The sequence below is a fragment of the Danaus plexippus genome, assembly GCF_018135715.1.
Source record: "Danaus plexippus chromosome 9 unlocalized genomic scaffold, MEX_DaPlex mxdp_26, whole genome shotgun sequence".
Lineage (NCBI taxonomy): Eukaryota > Metazoa > Arthropoda > Insecta > Lepidoptera > Nymphalidae > Danaus > Danaus plexippus.
In genome coordinates, this window is record NW_026869848.1 from 1,682,053 (window position 1) to 1,701,631 (window position 19,579).

General features: G+C 38.7%; 1 protein-coding gene across 15 annotated transcripts in view; it reads left to right on the forward strand.

Moving 5' to 3' along the window:
• LOC116767309 (rho GTPase-activating protein 23) overlaps positions 1–19,369 on the forward strand; it is a 174,129-nt gene extending 154,760 nt beyond the window's left edge. For 13 of the 15 annotated variants that reach the window (XM_061527511.1, XM_061527504.1, XM_061527510.1 and 10 more), the window contains 9 exons: positions 13,219–13,389; positions 13,506–13,710; positions 13,960–14,165; positions 14,478–14,688; positions 14,897–15,156; positions 15,248–15,374; positions 15,599–15,860; positions 16,003–16,091; positions 16,643–19,369. In XM_061527511.1, the coding sequence (XP_061383495.1) occupies positions 13,219–13,389; positions 13,506–13,710; positions 13,960–14,165; positions 14,478–14,688; positions 14,897–15,156; positions 15,248–15,374; positions 15,599–15,860; positions 16,003–16,091; positions 16,643–17,493 (2,382 nt within the window). In that variant the 3' untranslated portion in view covers positions 17,494–19,369. Of the gene's footprint in view, positions 1–13,218; positions 13,390–13,505; positions 13,711–13,959; positions 14,166–14,477; positions 14,689–14,896; positions 15,157–15,247; positions 15,375–15,598; positions 15,861–16,002; positions 16,092–16,226; positions 16,288–16,642 lie in introns of all 15 variants that reach the window. The other 2 variants (XM_061527517.1, XM_032657566.2) reach the window with 2 other exon arrangements.
• The last annotated feature ends 210 nt before the right edge of the window (positions 19,370–19,579 follow it).

The window sequence follows — 19,579 nt, forward strand, 5'->3', positions numbered from 1 at the left end:
TTCTCTTCAGTCTTGTGAACGAGATTTTGTTGTGGGAACAATTTCTTACTATGTTTAAGGAAATTTGGAATGTAATCCGTATTGTAATATTAATTGCAACTAAACTTAACGTGGGAGACCACGACAAAAACTATCCCTTACTTGTATTAAGGGAAACTGATTAACGGTGTTTATTAAAAATAAATAGCTCTTTGAAATCTTATTAAAATGTTTATAATACACGCTGTATTTAAATATTTGAGACGCTGTTAAAAATCTATTTGTATGCAGAGATGATTAAAATCGTATGCATTCTGTTACATTTGCTATACGAAAATAGTAAACTTGTCTGTGGAGGGTATTGCTCCCCGGCCCTGTGACCGCGTCTGTGGGACCTTGCTCGCAGCGAAACTGGTCCTGGGCTATCACCAGCCTATCACCAGCCCTTACTGCTATTGATATTAAGATGATTTTCGCGATGAAAACACCAGTTCCTCCGTCCAGAAACTCGTTCCTGGGCAAGTGTTGCGAACGCTGATTTACGTCATCCGCGAGACTGTTATAGTCGTAGAGACGATAATTTTTTAAACCGCAATCGAACGCAGATATGTTTAATATCGACAAAGGAACAGCTGATTTAAGGCTATACTGACTTCTATTGATTCAAAATATATTAGAACAAAAAACATAATATAAAGGAACATTGTTAAGGACTGCAGCTTTTGTAATGATTTAAATTATTGTAATGTAAACAAATTGATATTGTTTATTATAATTTTGTAAGTAAATCATGGCGCGCTAATTTTAGTCGCTTATAATATTAGCTCCTACACTTCGGTATTTCTAAATATGTCAAGGTTCATTTGAGAACGATAAGTTTCGTTTACCGATCACAATAAGTTTGATTTGAAAATTTTAATCTATAATTAAATACAAATATTATTATAATTATAAAAAAATATATATCTATGAAGTGTATTTAGACATATTTTTATTTGTAATATATGTTTATAATTACCATATGACTGGCACGCGTCGATGTTTATCTGTCCAGGTGTAGCGTTACTTATCAGATCATATCAGAAAGACATAGTCGGCGGTTTGAACGAGTCGTTAAACATTCAGACAATACGGGCTGAGAATGCGGGCTCTAAGGGTTGTTCACAACAGATGTGGGTCAATATATGTATTGAACTATAATATACACATATCACTACATAAATTACTAGTCGTAATAGTGAGAGCAATGGATATTGAACAATAAATACCTATTAAATTGAATTTTCATTTAGAAAATATATGTGTCTTTGTCAAAAGATGGAATTTTTATTCTTATGTAATGCATTTCTTTAATAGCTCCAAGCATTTCCTCAGATAAATTTTAACTGTACAATTCGACGTTAATATTGTTTGCCCGTTACTTATTCATATATAGATTTAGTACTAAAACAATTCCCTTAATCACAACAGTACTGGATCACTCGAGCCGAAACATACTTAACATGTACAGAAAGCTAACAATTACAGTAATAAAGTCATGGATGTTATCTAAAGTTTTCGCATGTATTGATTTAAATTAAACTAAGATTTTTCGGATATTTTAAAACTACATACTCCCGTCGTTGGCCCGTCGACGGAAAACGCGTAGTAGTTATATCCGAAAATCTTAGTTTGATGTAAATAAAGTTACTAACTTCTTTAATACTATAAATACTCCTTTCACAAAGTAAACAAAAATACACAGTTATATATAATAATAAAGCTGTAACTTACACAACGGAAATTTTTGCGCGGTTTGCTGCTCGATTATCACGGCCTGATTGTCGCACGTGTGTCGTAAGACTTAGCATTACATGCATGCAAGCCAAAAGCAACCCTTAAAGCGGTAGGAATAAGTTTTGTTATGCGAAGCGTCACTCGGTAATGTAGTTTAAAATATTAAATATTATAAACATTACATTTCCTAATTAAACTGCTCTGTGTATGCTCGTTCTTATCAATGATAACTTTCATTTCTTTTGAATTAAAATAATAGGTATTTTATTTTTAATTCTTTTCTTTTAATCTCTATTTATATATTTGCGTTCGTTAATCAGTCTCACTAATGCTCCGCCATTAGACCTTAATTAATTTTATGTAAAATATTAAAATGATCGTAATTCTCAAGAGCTGGGTCATTGTCCTTTGAATAACATTATAACGTTGATTTTCGTTGAATCCTTTCGGATATAAATCTAAAATCTACGTACTATTTACATTAAACGCAGACTAGTGTTTAGTTATGTTAAGAGAATTTAATCTGAATGGTTTCGCAACAGACAACAAGCTTAACATTTCGTTGGTTATTCAGATATAAGTTTTCATTTTATTGAAAAAGTAAAAACTCTGATAAACATAACCAAGGATATAAAAATAGTAGGAACGTCCAACTAACTCTCCGAGTGTAATTCATTATAACGTGACAAGGATTTCAAACAATTTTTTCAATTCATTATTCAATAAAATTGAGTACTTCATAATATAAATTTCTCCACCCAGCGAAAGCTATAGACAGCCAGCTAAAGACAACGCCTCTTCCATTTTAATGAAATACTTTCGACAGTTATTATGAACAGCCCTAGCAGCTAGGGACTTAACGGTTTACGTAAGAATTATGCAAAATAAGCAATACTTTATTCTTATATGTGAATCTGAGGCACAGAATTATATATTTCTGTATACATTAAATGTATAGTAATTGAATGTGTTATTTCTTGATGTTAGTGTTGCGTTATTATCAGAGCACTTAAAATCTAATGTAGATAAATACTATTTTATTTCCCATCTCAAGATAAATTTAAATGTCCCATTGAATACTGTCAATGGAAGCTTTTATTTTGGTGATGTTGAGCAACAGTCTGACGTTGGAGTGGGCTGTTGTTATGATTTGTTAGTAAAGTACAGTTATAAATCAAAACACAGTCCACGAGTTTGTCAGCGGAGGTAGCGAACTGTCCCTGTTCTATGTCATACAAACAGTGACTTATTCAGAAATAATATTGCCCTAAGTGTATTTATTCGTAATATATTTTTTATTACAACACTCCGTTCGTCCCCTACCCACAGCGCTCGTAATTATGAATGGTACATAATTGAGGACATAACAATGAAAAACGTGAACGTTGAACATTTTAACTCGAGATAATGTGATAACAGAAATGATTACCTCGCCATTTATCTTACACCAATCAAATGAATACCCACCCATTGAATACAAACGGAACAATCGCTCCGGGGTCTTAACCTGTCGATATTCAATGCGAAAGGTTGGTTGGGAAGGTGCGTGGCCTTGGAGGCAACCTGCGGAGGTCAGCTGTCTATACGCGGTGCATAATGGGCGGGAGATGACAGCTGATAGAGCCTGTCAAGCGTCAAACATCGGGACACGTGAAGGGTACAACACATCAAACGGTACAGAGCTCAAAGGTCTTGAGATAACTGACAGACGATGTAGTTGTTTCAGGAATGCCGTCAATGTGAGCATTTCATATTAAAGTGTCAGGACGTATTACATATATTTTTTTAAAAAAACCTCGCCGCTCACTTCGTGACGCATGCGGAACATATTTCTCTTTGAACGGTTAAAATTATCTACTATTGATAACATTTCCCTAGAAATTCTTTTGTTTTCTTTCGCAGAGTTGTATACAAGTTAAAGTGTTCACGTTTCGTTTTTAACAAAATGATTCATTACATTCCAATTACGTTCCTTTAAATGCGATAACATTTTGGAGAGCCAACAATCCGTCCTCGGAGCCGTCAGCGATGCGTCAAAATGCTATTGATTACCGAACATAGATTTGCCCCGCGCAAGCGCTTCTTTTATTAATTATTGTGGCCAATACAGCGAGGATGTGATGCCATGCCGGCGGTGAACGCACGTGACCAACCTGCAAATCGAGTCTCAAGCACGCAATCACTATTCATCCTTGAATCGTTCCAATTTGAAATCGTATTTGTGAACGCGTGCCATCAATGTACGGTCCTTAACACACAATACTACGTACCACCGGCTGCTTCGATAAATCACTACAAACAAATCAAATGCTCTCTTAATCGCTTCTTTTGTTGTCAGATATAAAAGTTGGACCTATTTCTTAGGGCTAATGTAATCCGTACGTTAAATTTTATTAAGGACGGATGAACATCAAACAAACTATAGAGGCCGTGAGTCACACTCGCACGTTATCTGTCAGAGATGCTTTGTTGGAAAATTAAACTTCCGACATTATCTTCACCTCGAACGAAACACTGCTGTACAAAAGTCTAAATAATAAATTTTACGGATACTTAAAATTAAAAAATAAAATTTATTATATGAATTATGAAAATAAAAATTAAAGAAAAAATAGTTTATTATTTAAAAGTTTCATTCATCGGCAGTGCGAAAAGGAAGTAGTCTATCGCATGTTAAATAAGAATTAGTTATTGATGCAAATTGCAGTTTGACATAGCGTGTTACGGAGCGGACGGTGCTTACGAGTGTATTGCGTATGCAGATTTATGTGACCAGCCCTCTAGCAAATAGCGAGACTTAACATTATACCGAATAATAAATGAGGGTTCGAGAAATATCACCGAATTAAACTTTTACGGTCATTAGATTTAAATTACGGATCGATAAAATTATATGGTTTTTGTATCACTTTAAGGATAATTTCAGGTCGTTTGAATATTTAGGAATCTATATAGCAAGGCCTAGTGATTAATCTATTTGTTGCTTATCATTTTATCTAGCGACTAAGAAACTAGACTTAATGAATTTTCAATTGTCATATATATTCTTTAATAAGAATATGTATGAAAATGATGCAAAAGGAAGTCACTTATATAATACTATTTTTTAAATTAACTTGTATATTTTTAAATGAATAATAAAATAATTTTATAAAAGTAAAAGTCGTACTATAATCTATTCTTAAAACGACAACGAAAGGGACTTTTTATAAACGTGTAACATAATCGCCGTCAAAATGTTCAAAACTCCGTGAAATCCAACGAAGCGTGTAATTCCCCCGACGCATGCGATTTATTGAAAATTCGATCTGCTGTGAATATTGTTTAAGTGTTGTACTAAAATTATACATCTATATAACGTTATTATGAACACTTATAGCAAACTAAATTAAGAAACCGATTTATCTGTTCGTATGCGACTGTTATCCGTACACCATAAATGTCAAACGTATCGCGCTTGTATTCCTCACGAACACCCATTTGAATTTTAAACACGCCACAGAATATTTCAGAATTGTAAACAAAGTATTCTGTAATCATTTCTTATTTTATGTTTTGGACGAGCCTCCGTAACTTCAACTATTCAACACATATTGGTATAAAATATTTTTAATAGAAATATTGAAAAAAGATCTTTCAATTTTATTCAACCAACATAATAACTAAATCTGATGTTATATATTTTATATGTTTCTGTGTCTTATTTGTTTGTTTGTAGACACAATATTATATTAAACGTATGTGAACACATTGTTCATCACTGTTAAGCCATATCAATAGATCGCCGGTACATGATTCAAGTCACGTCACGCTTGCCTACAGTGTTCCACTTCCGACACATCTGACCAACGGCCACGATTGCTTTACATTTCGCAGTCTGTGTGTCTGTCCGTCCCACGAGCTTCCAAGAACGGGCGCTGCTTCTGTATTATGCGTGGTAGTCACGAGCTTATCCGATATGATGCTATATAGAAACGACTATTAAACTTTCAATGAGACACTAGTATGTATTTTCACGTTTGTTTCTGATCAGTTTATGTCAGAAGTGCTCTTAGACTTTATTGTTTTAATTTTTTGTCTAATACCCTGTCTTTCGCTTAATAAATTTAGTTAATTTGAAATTTTCCTTCCAACTGTGTGGAAAAGTTGAAACAAAATCAATCCGATAATTTTGGTTATCTTCCAAAACTAACTGATAGTCAAGCGAACAAAAATATTAAAGATTGTGTTTTGTTACGACGGAATTCATATATCCTATATCTTATTTAATTATAATGGAAAGATTATTGTATAGATAAATACATACAACTTAACCAGTTATTAATACATGTATAAAATAATAGGCACATAATAATTAATTAGATTGTTACATCGCAGGATGTAAAAAAAAAACAGTAAACAAAAAAACAATAGCAGTCCCCAGATGCGAGGACAAAAGCAATGGATCACAAATTATAATTATTGAAACATACTTAATTTGAATACGAATGCCACATACGCCGATCGATGGTGTTGAATTGTTTTGCAATGAACATTTTATTGCTTGGAAGCTGAAGCACTGTACTGTGTACAATTAATGCAGACTTGGAGTGTATTCAATGATGGCCAGTTCATTCATTAGATGATTTACATAGTGTATAAGCAGCTCAATACAGTGGCCATGTGGCATTCGCACTCGTCCGCTCTCGGCCAGACCTAGCGACGCTCGAGACTTGCGAATAATTATAACACATGTAACTCTAATGAAGTGATTCACGCGTATTTATGAATGATATTTAGATTCATATTATGTTGAGGTACGAAAGCGTTATGTATATTGATATACACGTGATATGTCACACGGAGTTGTAGTTATTTATAGAAAATATAGTACATGAGTCATCTTCATGAAGAAATATGAGATACGGTTCAATATACAATTTAACATAGGTATATCTATCATATGTAAGGTCCGCAAGATTGATGAGGATACATACGACTACGTATTAAAATAGTATCCAAACAAATGATAACAATTCTAACTATAGTTTTATTGTTGACTGTGAGTTGCGTGTTAATATTTAACGATAGCTTCAAGATGTTATAGAATATGCAATTCAATCCCATCCGCCCCGGGGTGATCGACCTCACACCACGTATCTATAGATAAAGATTTTACTAGAAAACCATACACATGTGCCAATCCGCCTTCTGAATTTAAATAACTCTAAGGTGTTATCTGTAATGCAACCTCTTTTATAGTCTGTAATGATACTTTGTTGAGATTTATCGATTATTTTTTATGTAATACCATTTTTGCGCGTGCCTGCTATTGAACGTTTTAGGAACGCGATATTATAATGTTATTTTTTTATCCGCATCAACGTTCCGTAGTTATTGATTTCAGCTTATCGATTATCTGTATCGATCGATATTACGAGGCAATATCACCCTAGTTGTCCGTGAAGACAGCGTTTCCACGTCGATACATCGAGCAGTCGATCGAGTTGGCGGATGCTCACCAATTATAATGGTTTACTTTCTATGGCTAATTGCACAGAAAGCGTACAATGACTCATTGGCTCGAGCCAGCTATCAGTGTATTAACGTTTGTCTATTGCCAAATTACACGCGACTTACGTATCCATTGTTGTTAACATGAAGAAAGTGTCTAAGGACAGTTTATTTTGTCTGTCATTTCTCACTCAAGAGAGCATACTGTTACCTAGAAGCGTACGGGAACATCTTCATATATATTGTAATTCGTACATAATGTTTTGTAACAATAAGTTCCTTTGAAACAGGAGAGGAAATTAATTAAGTTCATCCCGAACAACGAACAAAGCTTCTGTAAAACAACATCCGTATAAACTTCGGCCATCCTCAAATAACCGCTTTGTTGAGAATCGAATCGTACGATTTAATTGCATTTTAAATGTAACACAGATCATTTACGCGCGATTGGTTTTCTTCGCGTCATCGTAATTCGTATGTAGGCCGAAGACGAGGGCTTGAAATCGAAAACAAAACAATGCAGTAATTACGAACGGTATAACGGACACACGCACGGTTTGTGTATTCAACAGAACTTTCTTTGTTTGTTATTGTCGTTTTCATTACCGCTCTATATATAGCAGCTAAATTGCATCGAGAACTAATTCTATCACATTTCCTAAATGCTTTTTTCCTCGCTCTCATATAAAGTTACAACTCACAAGCTTCGATTTAATTTTGATCTGATTTTCGGTGGATTGTTCCGCCTCACAATGTAGGTCATATCTCTGTATAATAACACAACATCAAAGCCGGAATTGTTTTATCACATTGTGAAACTGAATGAAAATTCTTAGTCGCACATCTCACTAGGTTGGCGGGTTTACATTACTCTGTGCATCGTTAATAAATTTAAATATGCTGTAAACATAAATGTATATATAATCTGACCTAAATTTGTCATGACGTTCAATCCTGACGTAACAACACATACAGAGTAATGCGCATTTTGTTAGTTCGGTTTAACTGAACCAAAATCTAAAATGTTTATATCAAATTTGTTTTAAGAATACGGCGCATTTCAAAATTTATTTATTCACGATATTCGATATCAAAAAAATATATAAATACAACATAGAAAAAGACTTTGAAATATCTTCGTTGTGATTCCCGATAAAATAGATCTGTTTCTAAAAACTATTATGAATTATGCTTCTCAAAAAAAAATAAACTTTGATTGTTAGACATAGTGTTCATTGCACAAACGGATTGAAAACATACTTTCTAGATGTTACGTAACCGTGTCTAGATTAGGTACCAGAATGAAATTATACCACATCTCCACCTCAAAAGACTGGACCGCGTGCCTCACGTTAAATTATGCGTTCATTAAAACATTACGAAATATATTTTACAACAAATAAAATTATTCGTCACTTACACAGCTGAACCCTGTTGCACTGTGATCAAAAAATTAGCACAAAGACATGTAGAATAGAAGGAGAGATGCGTCATGATATGAATTGAGCAACTTTGGACGTCTCTAGTAATGTATAAAAGAAATTATAAACTTATTGTGGGACAGAAAGTATTACGTAAAAGGTTCAAATAACGGTAATCAGTTGTATTAACAGTATTAGAGCTCGTTACAGAAATAAGTATTTCCCTGTGATAATAAATCACCTCAGACCTTACGCATCCATCACTCGGATGCGCACTTTCGCTGTCAATTACAATCTGTTATGTTATTAGCTAATTTAAATCGTGATATCATAGAGAATATTAAATTAATGCGGATCCTTTTCACTTTGTCTTATTTAAGGTCAACACGCTGCAAAAAAATAGACGGTGAGGTCAATGTACTCTTTGGTTCATTGGTTAGACGATTTTTAATGCTCAGAAATAAGGTAAATATTAAAAGTCACAAGATAAATTTTTGTTGACAGATAACTGTTTCGTCGACACCAGATAAACCAAAACGGCATATTTCCGTTTTTTTTTTTTTGAGTTGAATTTAAAAACCAAAAACACGAAGAGGAGGAACGGTGTTGTCTTGTTTCTTTTGGCTTTACGTTCCGGTGCAAAAATCGTTTAAATTTTTTTTTCTATACATAAATAAAAATTCCGAGAATTTGTTGGCAAGTTAAATGTGCTTGAAGGAAAGGAGGATGCAAAAGTGTCACTTGTCACAGTTCTAACAACGCTGGTTTCGTGTGCTCCAAAAGCGCGGTCTATTATAAGTCAAATTAATAATAGGTACATATTCTTTGAACATATGAAAGAATAAATGGTGGATGTGGAACGGAACATTTTATTTATTTTGTTACTCTTTCTAGTAATAGTTATGTGTGAATGTAAAAAATAATATGTCGTGGTAAAACATTGGTTGTATCGTAATCGTAAGGAAAAGTGTGACGAATCAACATTATTATAATGTATTTTCTACATTTCTAAACAAAAATTACGACTTGGTTGACGACAGTTCGAACTACGTTCTACAATTCATATTTTACACACTTTTTGATGACAGACACACGTAATAAAATTATTATGAGGTGTTACGTTATCTGAGCAGCGTTCAGATATAGTGTCGTATAACCTGTACAATGTAGGTATTAACTCCGAAACAATAAATCATAGTTTTATATAAATTTAACTATCGTCACGGTTTGTCACAAAACTAAAAAAGAAATAGCCAACAGTAACAGTAAAGAAAGTATCGGCGATTTGTCCCCGTTGTTCAAAAGCGACTCGTCCGGAAAATATTATCAATTTGGGAAGAGTAAAAACGTCGTTTTGGCAGACGCCGCGGAGTCTGCGCTAGAATACTTTCTCTGCTCAGACGCAAGTCTCGCCATAATCCTTCAGGCGACCGTCGGAGCCGCCCGTCAGCAGCGCGAGTCCCTCACGTATAATTTATCGAGCTTGTGCTATCTGCATCTCAACTAAAATATATCAATAATAATATTGCGTTATTAAAATACGATTCGCTGTTGGATTGTTCCGCTGGGAGATTTCGGTATAGCTTTTGGGCGTCAAGTGATCTATCTGTGAGTGTACAACGACCGACGGACTTATAAATAATATTGTTATATTGTATAAGTCTAATGCTGAGCTTTGACAATGACCAAGAGACGTCTCGTTTGGCGTTGATTCGGATGGACTCCAGCCAAGCCATGACGCTATGGTACACAGATCTACTGGTAAGACTCATTAAAACCGTGTTCATTGCTGACTACATACACACGTTATAAAACTTTAAATAACAGTGTAATTTATTTAGTGCGGTGTCGTAAATGAACTGTTTTATTAACGTTGAGGCCGTTTAACGAGACTAACATGTGATATAAAGGATTTTATTTGTGATAATGATGTTGGTAAAGATAATGTTTTGGGCAATTATATAATAACATTCATATTTAATGTTCTATGATAATATAGTTCTATAGGATACAGAATATATTATACTCATTAAGTATTTAATCATCCTTTAAATGGATATTTGATAATAATCATTCAACATGCCTTAAAATTAGATACGAAAAAAACGAGTATATATTTTTTGGTTATGCATGCATGAATAGAAACATAATTAAAAATTTCGTTAAATTATTTCTCCGCTAATCACCACAATTACGAATCAAATTCGACACGGGCGTCAACGTATCTAAATTTATGGACATTGAAAGGCAATAAGCAGAAGATTGACCCAAAAGTACGCCACAACTAGTATAGAAACCCCTCCATAAGTGTTTCGTTATCTTGATGAATTTGGGGTTAATTGCTTCGCTTGCTTTAAAATAACGTTTGCGATTGTTGCGAAAGACTTGGACGGTCTTAAAAATGCGATTCTTCTGATGTATACTTGAACACATCATACATCATGCATTATGGACCGTTCTCTGTAACATTGTAACTATTTTCTCGGTCGAGTAATCTTGCGGTCGTGGTGGTGCGGTAAGCGGTAATGATCTGTCATTCTCTCCATCTCAAGAGACGCGTTACATCACCAGAACTCTATACTGTTTGGACAAAATTTAAAACGAACAAACCGACAGCTAAACATTCACCATAACAAAACACTTTTGAGTTAGAGCCGCGTCGAAAGTGTGTCAGATCCAATAGGTCGTTACGATCAACACAAGCCAGTATTTCAAGACCATAGAAAACATAAGTGATTTTTTTTTTCATCATTAAAACTCCTAAACCGGAGACGTTTTTCGAGCGCAATGCATTAATAATCCGGAACAACCTGTACGCACGCGCTCCACAGATATTATTCTGTTCTCGCTATACAATTACTAATAACTTTAAACGTATAGTTCCAACATCGAGGTTAGAAGACGTGCTAGTTATTGTTTATATAACGACACTGTCAGACGGTGATCGTTAAGTGACATCAGCGTAATGTTTGTATTGTCGTGTCACAATTATCGAAAGCGTCATACTACAAGGAAGGCGTAAAATAACCGCAACTGCACATTACTCTCAATTTCACTCGCCGTCTCCGATCTTAAGCCGCAAACGCTACTTAACTGACAATGTCGATTCGTCTGTATTATGTTATAACCGCGTGGGAGGCGTGCTCGAACCAACATCCGCTATATCAATGATCACTCATTTCTTTTAAGTTAATCTCATTTCGAGTCGTTACATCCGTAAGTAACACTTAGATAGTGTTAAATTTATGCAACGCTCGAGCGAGATTACCACGCGTCAGATTAAAGTTATAAATCAAATAACATCGTTTGCGATAATGATACGACTTAGCAACAATCGAACGATACGTTCTCTTATTTGTGTTGTCGGTTAAACAAATCGCATCCTACAATGAGGCGTTTAAAAAGATATCAAAAAGAAAGTGAACCCGAGATTATCTTTTGAAGTGCAAGTTATTTAGACGACTCTTATTTCAGCCGACCCCGTTTAGCCTGCTCGTGTTCTCATTTGATTAACGCCGCATTCACGAACTTACATATCAAACATACACATTGTATGACATAAAAATATAAGACAGCGTTAACCCTGAGCGTGTGTCAAGATAGTGATTCATTAAACCGTTTAGAGCGGTAATGTCATATCAGTAATTACAAGGGGTGAAAGTGACAATGTCGGATACGTGAACGGCGAGATCAGGACACAAGTTAATACTAATATTAAGACATTTATATATATTTAATATTTTTATCCATTCTTGTCACACCTTTCTATCATTTTTTATTGTATAATTCATCTGTTCTCGATGTATAATTTTAATCTTGACTTCCACAAATCAAATTATTCTCTTGAATAGAGACGTTTAAGAAATTTAGTAAGCGAATAAAACAAGAGTATTCTTACTGTTTTACATATCATAAAATTTCATCTAACCGTTGCAAGAAGCATTCCGTGGAACGGTAATCGCTCTGGCCGACTTTGCGCTTTGAACTTAATTAAAAAATTGTTTCACTGTGTTTGTATGTCTCGAAGGTTGCGCAATAAATTTCAATTCTAAACACGTCCACTGTCGTTTAAAATCTAGACACCGGTCTTTGGCTCGCTATTATATAAATCATAATTTGAGTCACACTTTTTAATGAACTCTGATAAGGGCGGCCATTAAACAGATTGAAAAGGATTTGCAAATGTCTTTTATCAAACTTAAACCGAAGTTACTTTAGACAACTGCACGTTTTCATTCCAAGCTTAGTGTCATGTGTTGTGAATGATTTATATTTAGAAGTTAACAGTCTTACACTTGATTCAGCGTGACATATTTGTAAAACGTGTTAATTAATTTTAAATTATTGCCATAGCTGATCAGGTGATTTGAAAGATGAATACAAATGATTTCTTCAGAAGTTGCCCTCATGCCCGCAAAATTGAGTTCACGTGGGCTTTATTTACGTCAGTTTTATTGTTGCGAAGTCTAATTAACTAACCTTTAGATGTTGGTACGATAAATATATTCAAAATTATTCCTTCAGTTCCTAATATTACGTATTGTTTTAGAGCCCCGGTGCTGTGAGCGGTAGCGGCGGATCGGCCTCCACTGTAACAGAGGGCGGCTCCCGAGATGCTCTCGATGTCCGCTACTCTCTCGCTGCTCTCGCAGACGACTATACGAAAAGAAAACATGTAGTAAGAGTCACTACAGCCGCTGGTGCAGAACTTCTGCTACAGGTAATAAGGAGTTCTAGTTTCTTTACTTTTGATTTAATTGTCCCGAAATACTAAATCTATATAGAATAAGAGCTTTAAAAACACCAACGACCAGTTATGTAATCCAATGTTTATAGGCTGAAGGCGCGGCAGATGCACAACGTTGGCTAGCAGCACTCAGAAGACATTCCGCAGAACCACCACCATCAGAGCCGGTGTCTATACCAACAGCGCCGGCCTCTGCGCCTGCGACAGCCACCAGCGCCCCCGCCACAGTGGAGTGTCCTTCACCTTTGCCACCACAAAGAAACAAGAAGATTGGCAGGAACAGGTCGCCTACCGGTAAGATACTTTTAAATCATATATCAATTGATTTTTTTTTTTGTTGACAACATTAAGGACTTAGCTTTATTTAAGTTTAAAACGTAAATGCCATTTGTCAGACAGTCCTAACACAAATCTTGATCGTAAGTTCTTTGCACTAAACTTTTGACTTGCAGATATTCATAAGTGATGGTGATAATTTAATCTCTTAGACACGGTCTGCTTGATGGTTTAAAAAACGTAATTCCGTGATGTCTTCACACCCAGGTCCTCCAACACCTACTCTGCCTTCGTCCCCCAAGAATAAGACTTGGAAGGGTCGTATGGCCAAACAGCTGCGTCGTATGCACGGCGGTGCCAGCGCTGCTCCGCCAGTCACTGGCTGGTTGGGTGCTCCGCTTGACCGCTGTCCCAGCGACCCTGAACACCCGCTTGTGCCTAAAGCCGTCACCTTACCCGCTCATGCTGTAGAGGTATGCTAAAGTCCTACTTCAAAAAAGATCATATTCATCAGGAAACATGTAAAGATGTTATGTGGATATATTAAATAAAAAAAATCTACAACAGATTTAATTGTGACGTTTAAAAACAATAAGCTACTTTTCATATTATTTTCGAAAAATCCGTTTCTTTTTATTTGGATATTCCTTTAATCGATTTCATGATTACTGTAGTATGATAATTGATAGTTAATCATACACTTCGGACAGGATCAGTGCTGTGAATAATTGGAACGGACCTCCCAACAGCTGAACATTAATAACACTATTTTCTTCCACCTCAAGGCGTACGGCCTCCGCACAGTAGGGGTGTACCGCGTGCCGGGTAACGCGGCTGGAGTGGCGGCGCTGGCTGCCGCCCTGGACCGCGGGGAGCCGCCCCCCGCCGACGACTCGCGCTGGGCGGACGTCCACGTGGCCTCCAGTCTGCTCAAGGCCTACCTGAGACGACTGCCCGATCCCATACTCACCGCACATCTATATCCAGCTTTTATTGGTGAGCTTCTGATGTTACGGAATTGAATGACGTAATTTTTTTGTCTTTTTATTAATATGCAATAATAAGTACCAGCTATGTTGAAAACTTATCAGAATGTACATCGTAAGTATTTCTCAATTTTAAAAGTGATTCTTTTCTTCGTACACATAAATAAACGTGTTTATAATATTGCAGTGGGTAGTCTCATGAACATGTCAAATTTCAGCGGCTGATCGTTCCCCCGAGAGAGCTCGCGAACTGCGCAAGCTCGTCCACGCCCTGCCCGACGCTCACTATGAGACACTAAAGTACCTGATCCAACATTTGCGCAAAGTTGTCGCAAACTCCGCTTATAATAAAATGGAAGCGAGAAACTTGGCCATCGTTTTCGGGCCAACGTTGGTGCGCGCGGCCAGCGACGACATGCTGGCGATGGTCAACGACATGTCCAGTCAGTGTCGTATAATAGAATCCTTCTTAACACATGTGAGTCACCGACGACCTCAGGAGCAAACCTTATTTCCGCCAGCTCTAGGCTGTCTGATATAGTGTTAATATTTACTGTTTCCATCAACAGTACGAATGGTACTTCGAAGAGGAAGAAGGCTGTCCTCCGTCGGAGCCCCCTCCGCCGGGAGACGCCCTCACCCCCGCGCCTGCCCCTTCCCGCGACCTGCTCATACATAACGTCAAGAAGATAGAAGGTTGGTGCTACCTCATTGTTATAATCTAACTGGCGCGGTTCGTTAGTATAAGTGTACAAGTGTGTGTATATATCATAACAAAACTGCGGGAAAAAAGGAATTTGAAATACAAATCACTTTATCTACGTTTTAGGTTTTGTTTGTATTCCTAATGTAACTTCGACTGCTCAAAGTAATTTATATATTTTAAAAGTATAAATTCCTAACGATACAAATCAAACCAGCAGGCAAAGACGTGTCCACACGTGACATAGTGTCGTCTATAATATCGGCCGCGAACCGTAAGATCCAGCGCAAGCCTCGCAAGACTGATAAGAAGTGGGAGGAGAAGGCTCGCTCGCCCGCGGGCTCCCCTCCCCGCTCCCCGCTCGCCTCCCCTCCGTCGCCCTCGCCCGCACAGGCACACGCACACACGCACGTCACCACGCTCGCACACTACGACGGTCTGCCGCACTACATGGAACAGCACCACCAAACTACCAATAAGTGAGTATCCCGCCCCCCTACTATGATACCAACAGCCGAAAATACCGATTCCCTCCCACCACGCACTATTACATCGAGAAAATTAAAAATGTCATCATCACCATTTGGAGTATTCTCAAATATTCGATTTATCTTTTTTCAGAATTGAAATGGAGTCAGTGACCTCGATGGGCCGCGCGAGACAGGAGATATCGCGCCACACGCACGCCTTCAATAACTTCTCCATAGACGGTACGCGCCACATGTCATTGCCAATGATATTATAAGTTCACGTAACAATAAACGATACGCCCCGAGCGTGTCGTGTACTGCTGCGAGAGCTTCAATGTGATATATATGTAAATCGTATGTTATTTGCTCTATTAGGTGTCCAGTTCTGATGTCAGAGAGTAGACACAGCAATCAGTATCTTTTTCCACATTTAAAGGTATAGGAATGTGAGCGTGCGTGTTGCAAGTGTGTGCGTGAACGCGGACGTCTCCGTTAATACGAGCTTGGCGTTTACGTTCACTTAACAGTTTTAAGTCGTTTAACATTCGTCGATTGTAAAGATAAGTGAGCGTAAACTGAATATGTGAACCTCATCAACAACTAACGCTTACCCGGCGGCTGTAGACAGCACGGCTTACAACTCGTGCTGGGAGCGGCCGCTATCGCTGTACATGATGCATATACTCATGTCATTCATACCTCACGCTCCTGACGACGCATCGCATCTAACAGCTTCAGTGTTCGTCCTCCAGCTAGAGATCCCCTAGATGACATTCATTAATTTGTTGTAGAAACCGGCGACCTGGTGTCTTCCTTAACGAGCACCTTCGACCAGAAGCTGCGCTCCCTTAACAACTCGTCCCCGCTCGACGACGGCAGCATCCCGTACGCCGACGAGTGCCAGGAAGACGCCGACGAGGGCAAGTCGAGCGCCTCGCCCTCCGAAGCGGGCTCCGTCCGGGGAACGTCCCCCGCGAGGCACAGAGCCGACCAGCTCAAAGCGGCCTGGCTGAGGTCCGGCTCCTCCTCCTCTGACGAACATGACGCGCGCTGGCCACCGCCCAGAACACTTCCACCCGGACCGCCCGGCCCGCCCGGACCCCTCGGACCGCTCGGGTCTCACGACGACACAGACGATTCCGAAAAGGAGAATTCCGGCCCCAAGAACGGCCCCGACGACGACAAAGATGTCGACACGCGGTCTCAGGCCTCCGCCGGGGACTCCCCCGACAACGATCGCAGCGCGGCCTCCGCGGGCGAGGGTCCACGTCGCTCCGAGTCACTCGGCCGCGTGCTCCGCTCTGAGAGCCTCAACTGCCGCAGCGACCGGCCGCAACGCTCTGAATCTCTCAGCAAGGCGGAGCGCCCGACCAAGTTGGAGAAAGGCGAGTGGAACGTGGTGCGACGCCGCGAGGCGGGCGCCTGGCGCTCCACCAAGCTCAAGCGGAAGAACGGTATGCCGGAGCGAGGCATCAAGCGCCGCCACACGGTCGGCGGCACCAAGGACTTCGACAAGGACGGCTGGGCGGCGCGGCACACGCGCACCTCGTCCCCGGACCTGTCGGCGGCGGCCTGGTCGCCGCCCGCCGCGCCCGCCTCCAGCCCCGCTCCCACCCCCGCGCCCCTGGAGTCCCACGTCTGACGACACTCTGCCCCCTTGGAGACTCACTTCTAAGGTCTCCGCTCCAGTCGCACGTCTCCAGCCTGTCCGCTGAAGACGAATTCTGAGCCGAAACGTATTAATTCCCTTTATGGTGCAAATGTAATGGTTGCCGGTTATCTTTTGTTGCGCGCTAAGTTTGATACGACACTGACTCCTCGACCGGGAGCGCCGCCGGGGACCGACCCGCGTGTTCAGAGAGGCTATCGATCGGTTTGATTTTTTGACTGAATAGATTAAGACGCAATCATAATATTATATAACGAACGAATACAATACTCAGTACTGGTTCTCGCATGTCCTAGCCGCGGCTCGAGCGTTCTCGAGGTTCCGCGGAGAGGAGGTGCGACGTTAGAGATTAAACATACCTAGTTATAACGTAGACGATGCGGAAGTGATCCGTCTGCAGGCTGTCTGTTAGAATAGCGCATACATACTAGACGTCGTAACGAAGAAAGAAAAGCTAACAAACATATGACGGAAGAACTGATGGAACGCGTCCATGAACTAAGCTCACTAAATAATGCCAAAGAATGAGTAGAAGCAGGAGGACGGAGAGGAGGAGAGACGACACGACTTGACCGGGGAATGTGTCCGCTGAGACCGGGAGGTTCTATAGAATGACATAAAAAGGTAGTGAAATTTTACGTCGGATTTGATATTAAGTAAACTTTCACCGGACCGACTCCGCGACGCGCAGCTCGCAGCTCGCAGCTCGCAGCCCTCAGGGGACAAACTTACTTCCGATGGACTTTTACTTTAAACAGCATAATACGGTTTAATATAAGTGCTACTAGTGTAATTAGCTGAAATTAGACTTAGGGCTGGACGGCTTGTTGATAGTGTAAGTGATATGCCAGAGGGTATTCAAAACATGACCTGACGACTACAACACCACTGTATCCTTAAGTGACGTTTGGTTAAGATATAAGATAACTCGTGGAGTGTTAGCAGTAATTCCGTTTCGTATTGTAACCGACCGCACGCGTGGCCGCCGGCCGCGCCGCACCGCGCTAGTAAATCTATGCACAATATCACTTGTAAGTAGATATTTTATAAATTCTAAGTTACCGCTTAGTGGTTCATTCGGCAGTTTTTTAAATATATTTCTTAATGTAATCCGATGTAGTGAACGCTCTGTATGTGGCCGCGCCTCGTATTTTTATTTTAAAAGGCGCTTATGAATTTATTTTGTAAATATTGTTTGCCACGTTCTGTTCCCGGAGACGCCGCAGGAGTCAGCCGGCGAGGGTCAGTGACCCCTGAGCTTGTAAAAACTGTACATTTCTTTTAACCTTAATTTATATTAAATTTGTTATCGTAGCTTTGTTGAATGCAATTATTATTATTGTTTTGTTTATCAAAGAAAAGTATTTTAGGCTAAATTCGATTGTTATTTATTTACGAGATATGTAAAACGTGATTTGGAAGTTTGTTTAAAGAAAAAAAAATACGCATTACTATTTACCCTGTAAATATGACGCCTGTATAATGTTTTAGGATTTCGTTCATTATTATTTTATATTATTTTTTTTTAAATTTTAATACCATCTTTAAGTTAAGACGATCTCAAGTTTGTTGAATGTTTGCAAAGCGTTCCTTTTAAAGTTTTATTTGTAGATATAACGTGTATCGTAGGGACAGTGAATATAACTATAATGAACAAGCAGCTCCACTGACTCGTAACGTTAGTCTCGTCTGCGTCTGTATTCGAAATAACTCTCGCTCTTCGTGTAGTCCCCTTTCCGTTCGATAGACACTATCAAAGACATCTTGCAAATGTGGTTTAAACCAGATTTACATTGTTTGTCGTTGTGTATATTTTGGAGAAATGAAAATAAAATATTAAAACAAATTATACACGTGTGTGATTTCATCTCGCCGTGTTCCCGGCGTATTCAATCCTTACGTCCATACTAATATTATAAATGCGAAAGTAACTCTGTCTGTCTGTCTGTTACTCAATTACGCCTAAACTACTGAACTAATTTGCACGAAATTTGGTATAGAGATATTTTTATACCCGAGAAAGGACATAGGCTACTTTTTACCCCGGGAAACTGACGCA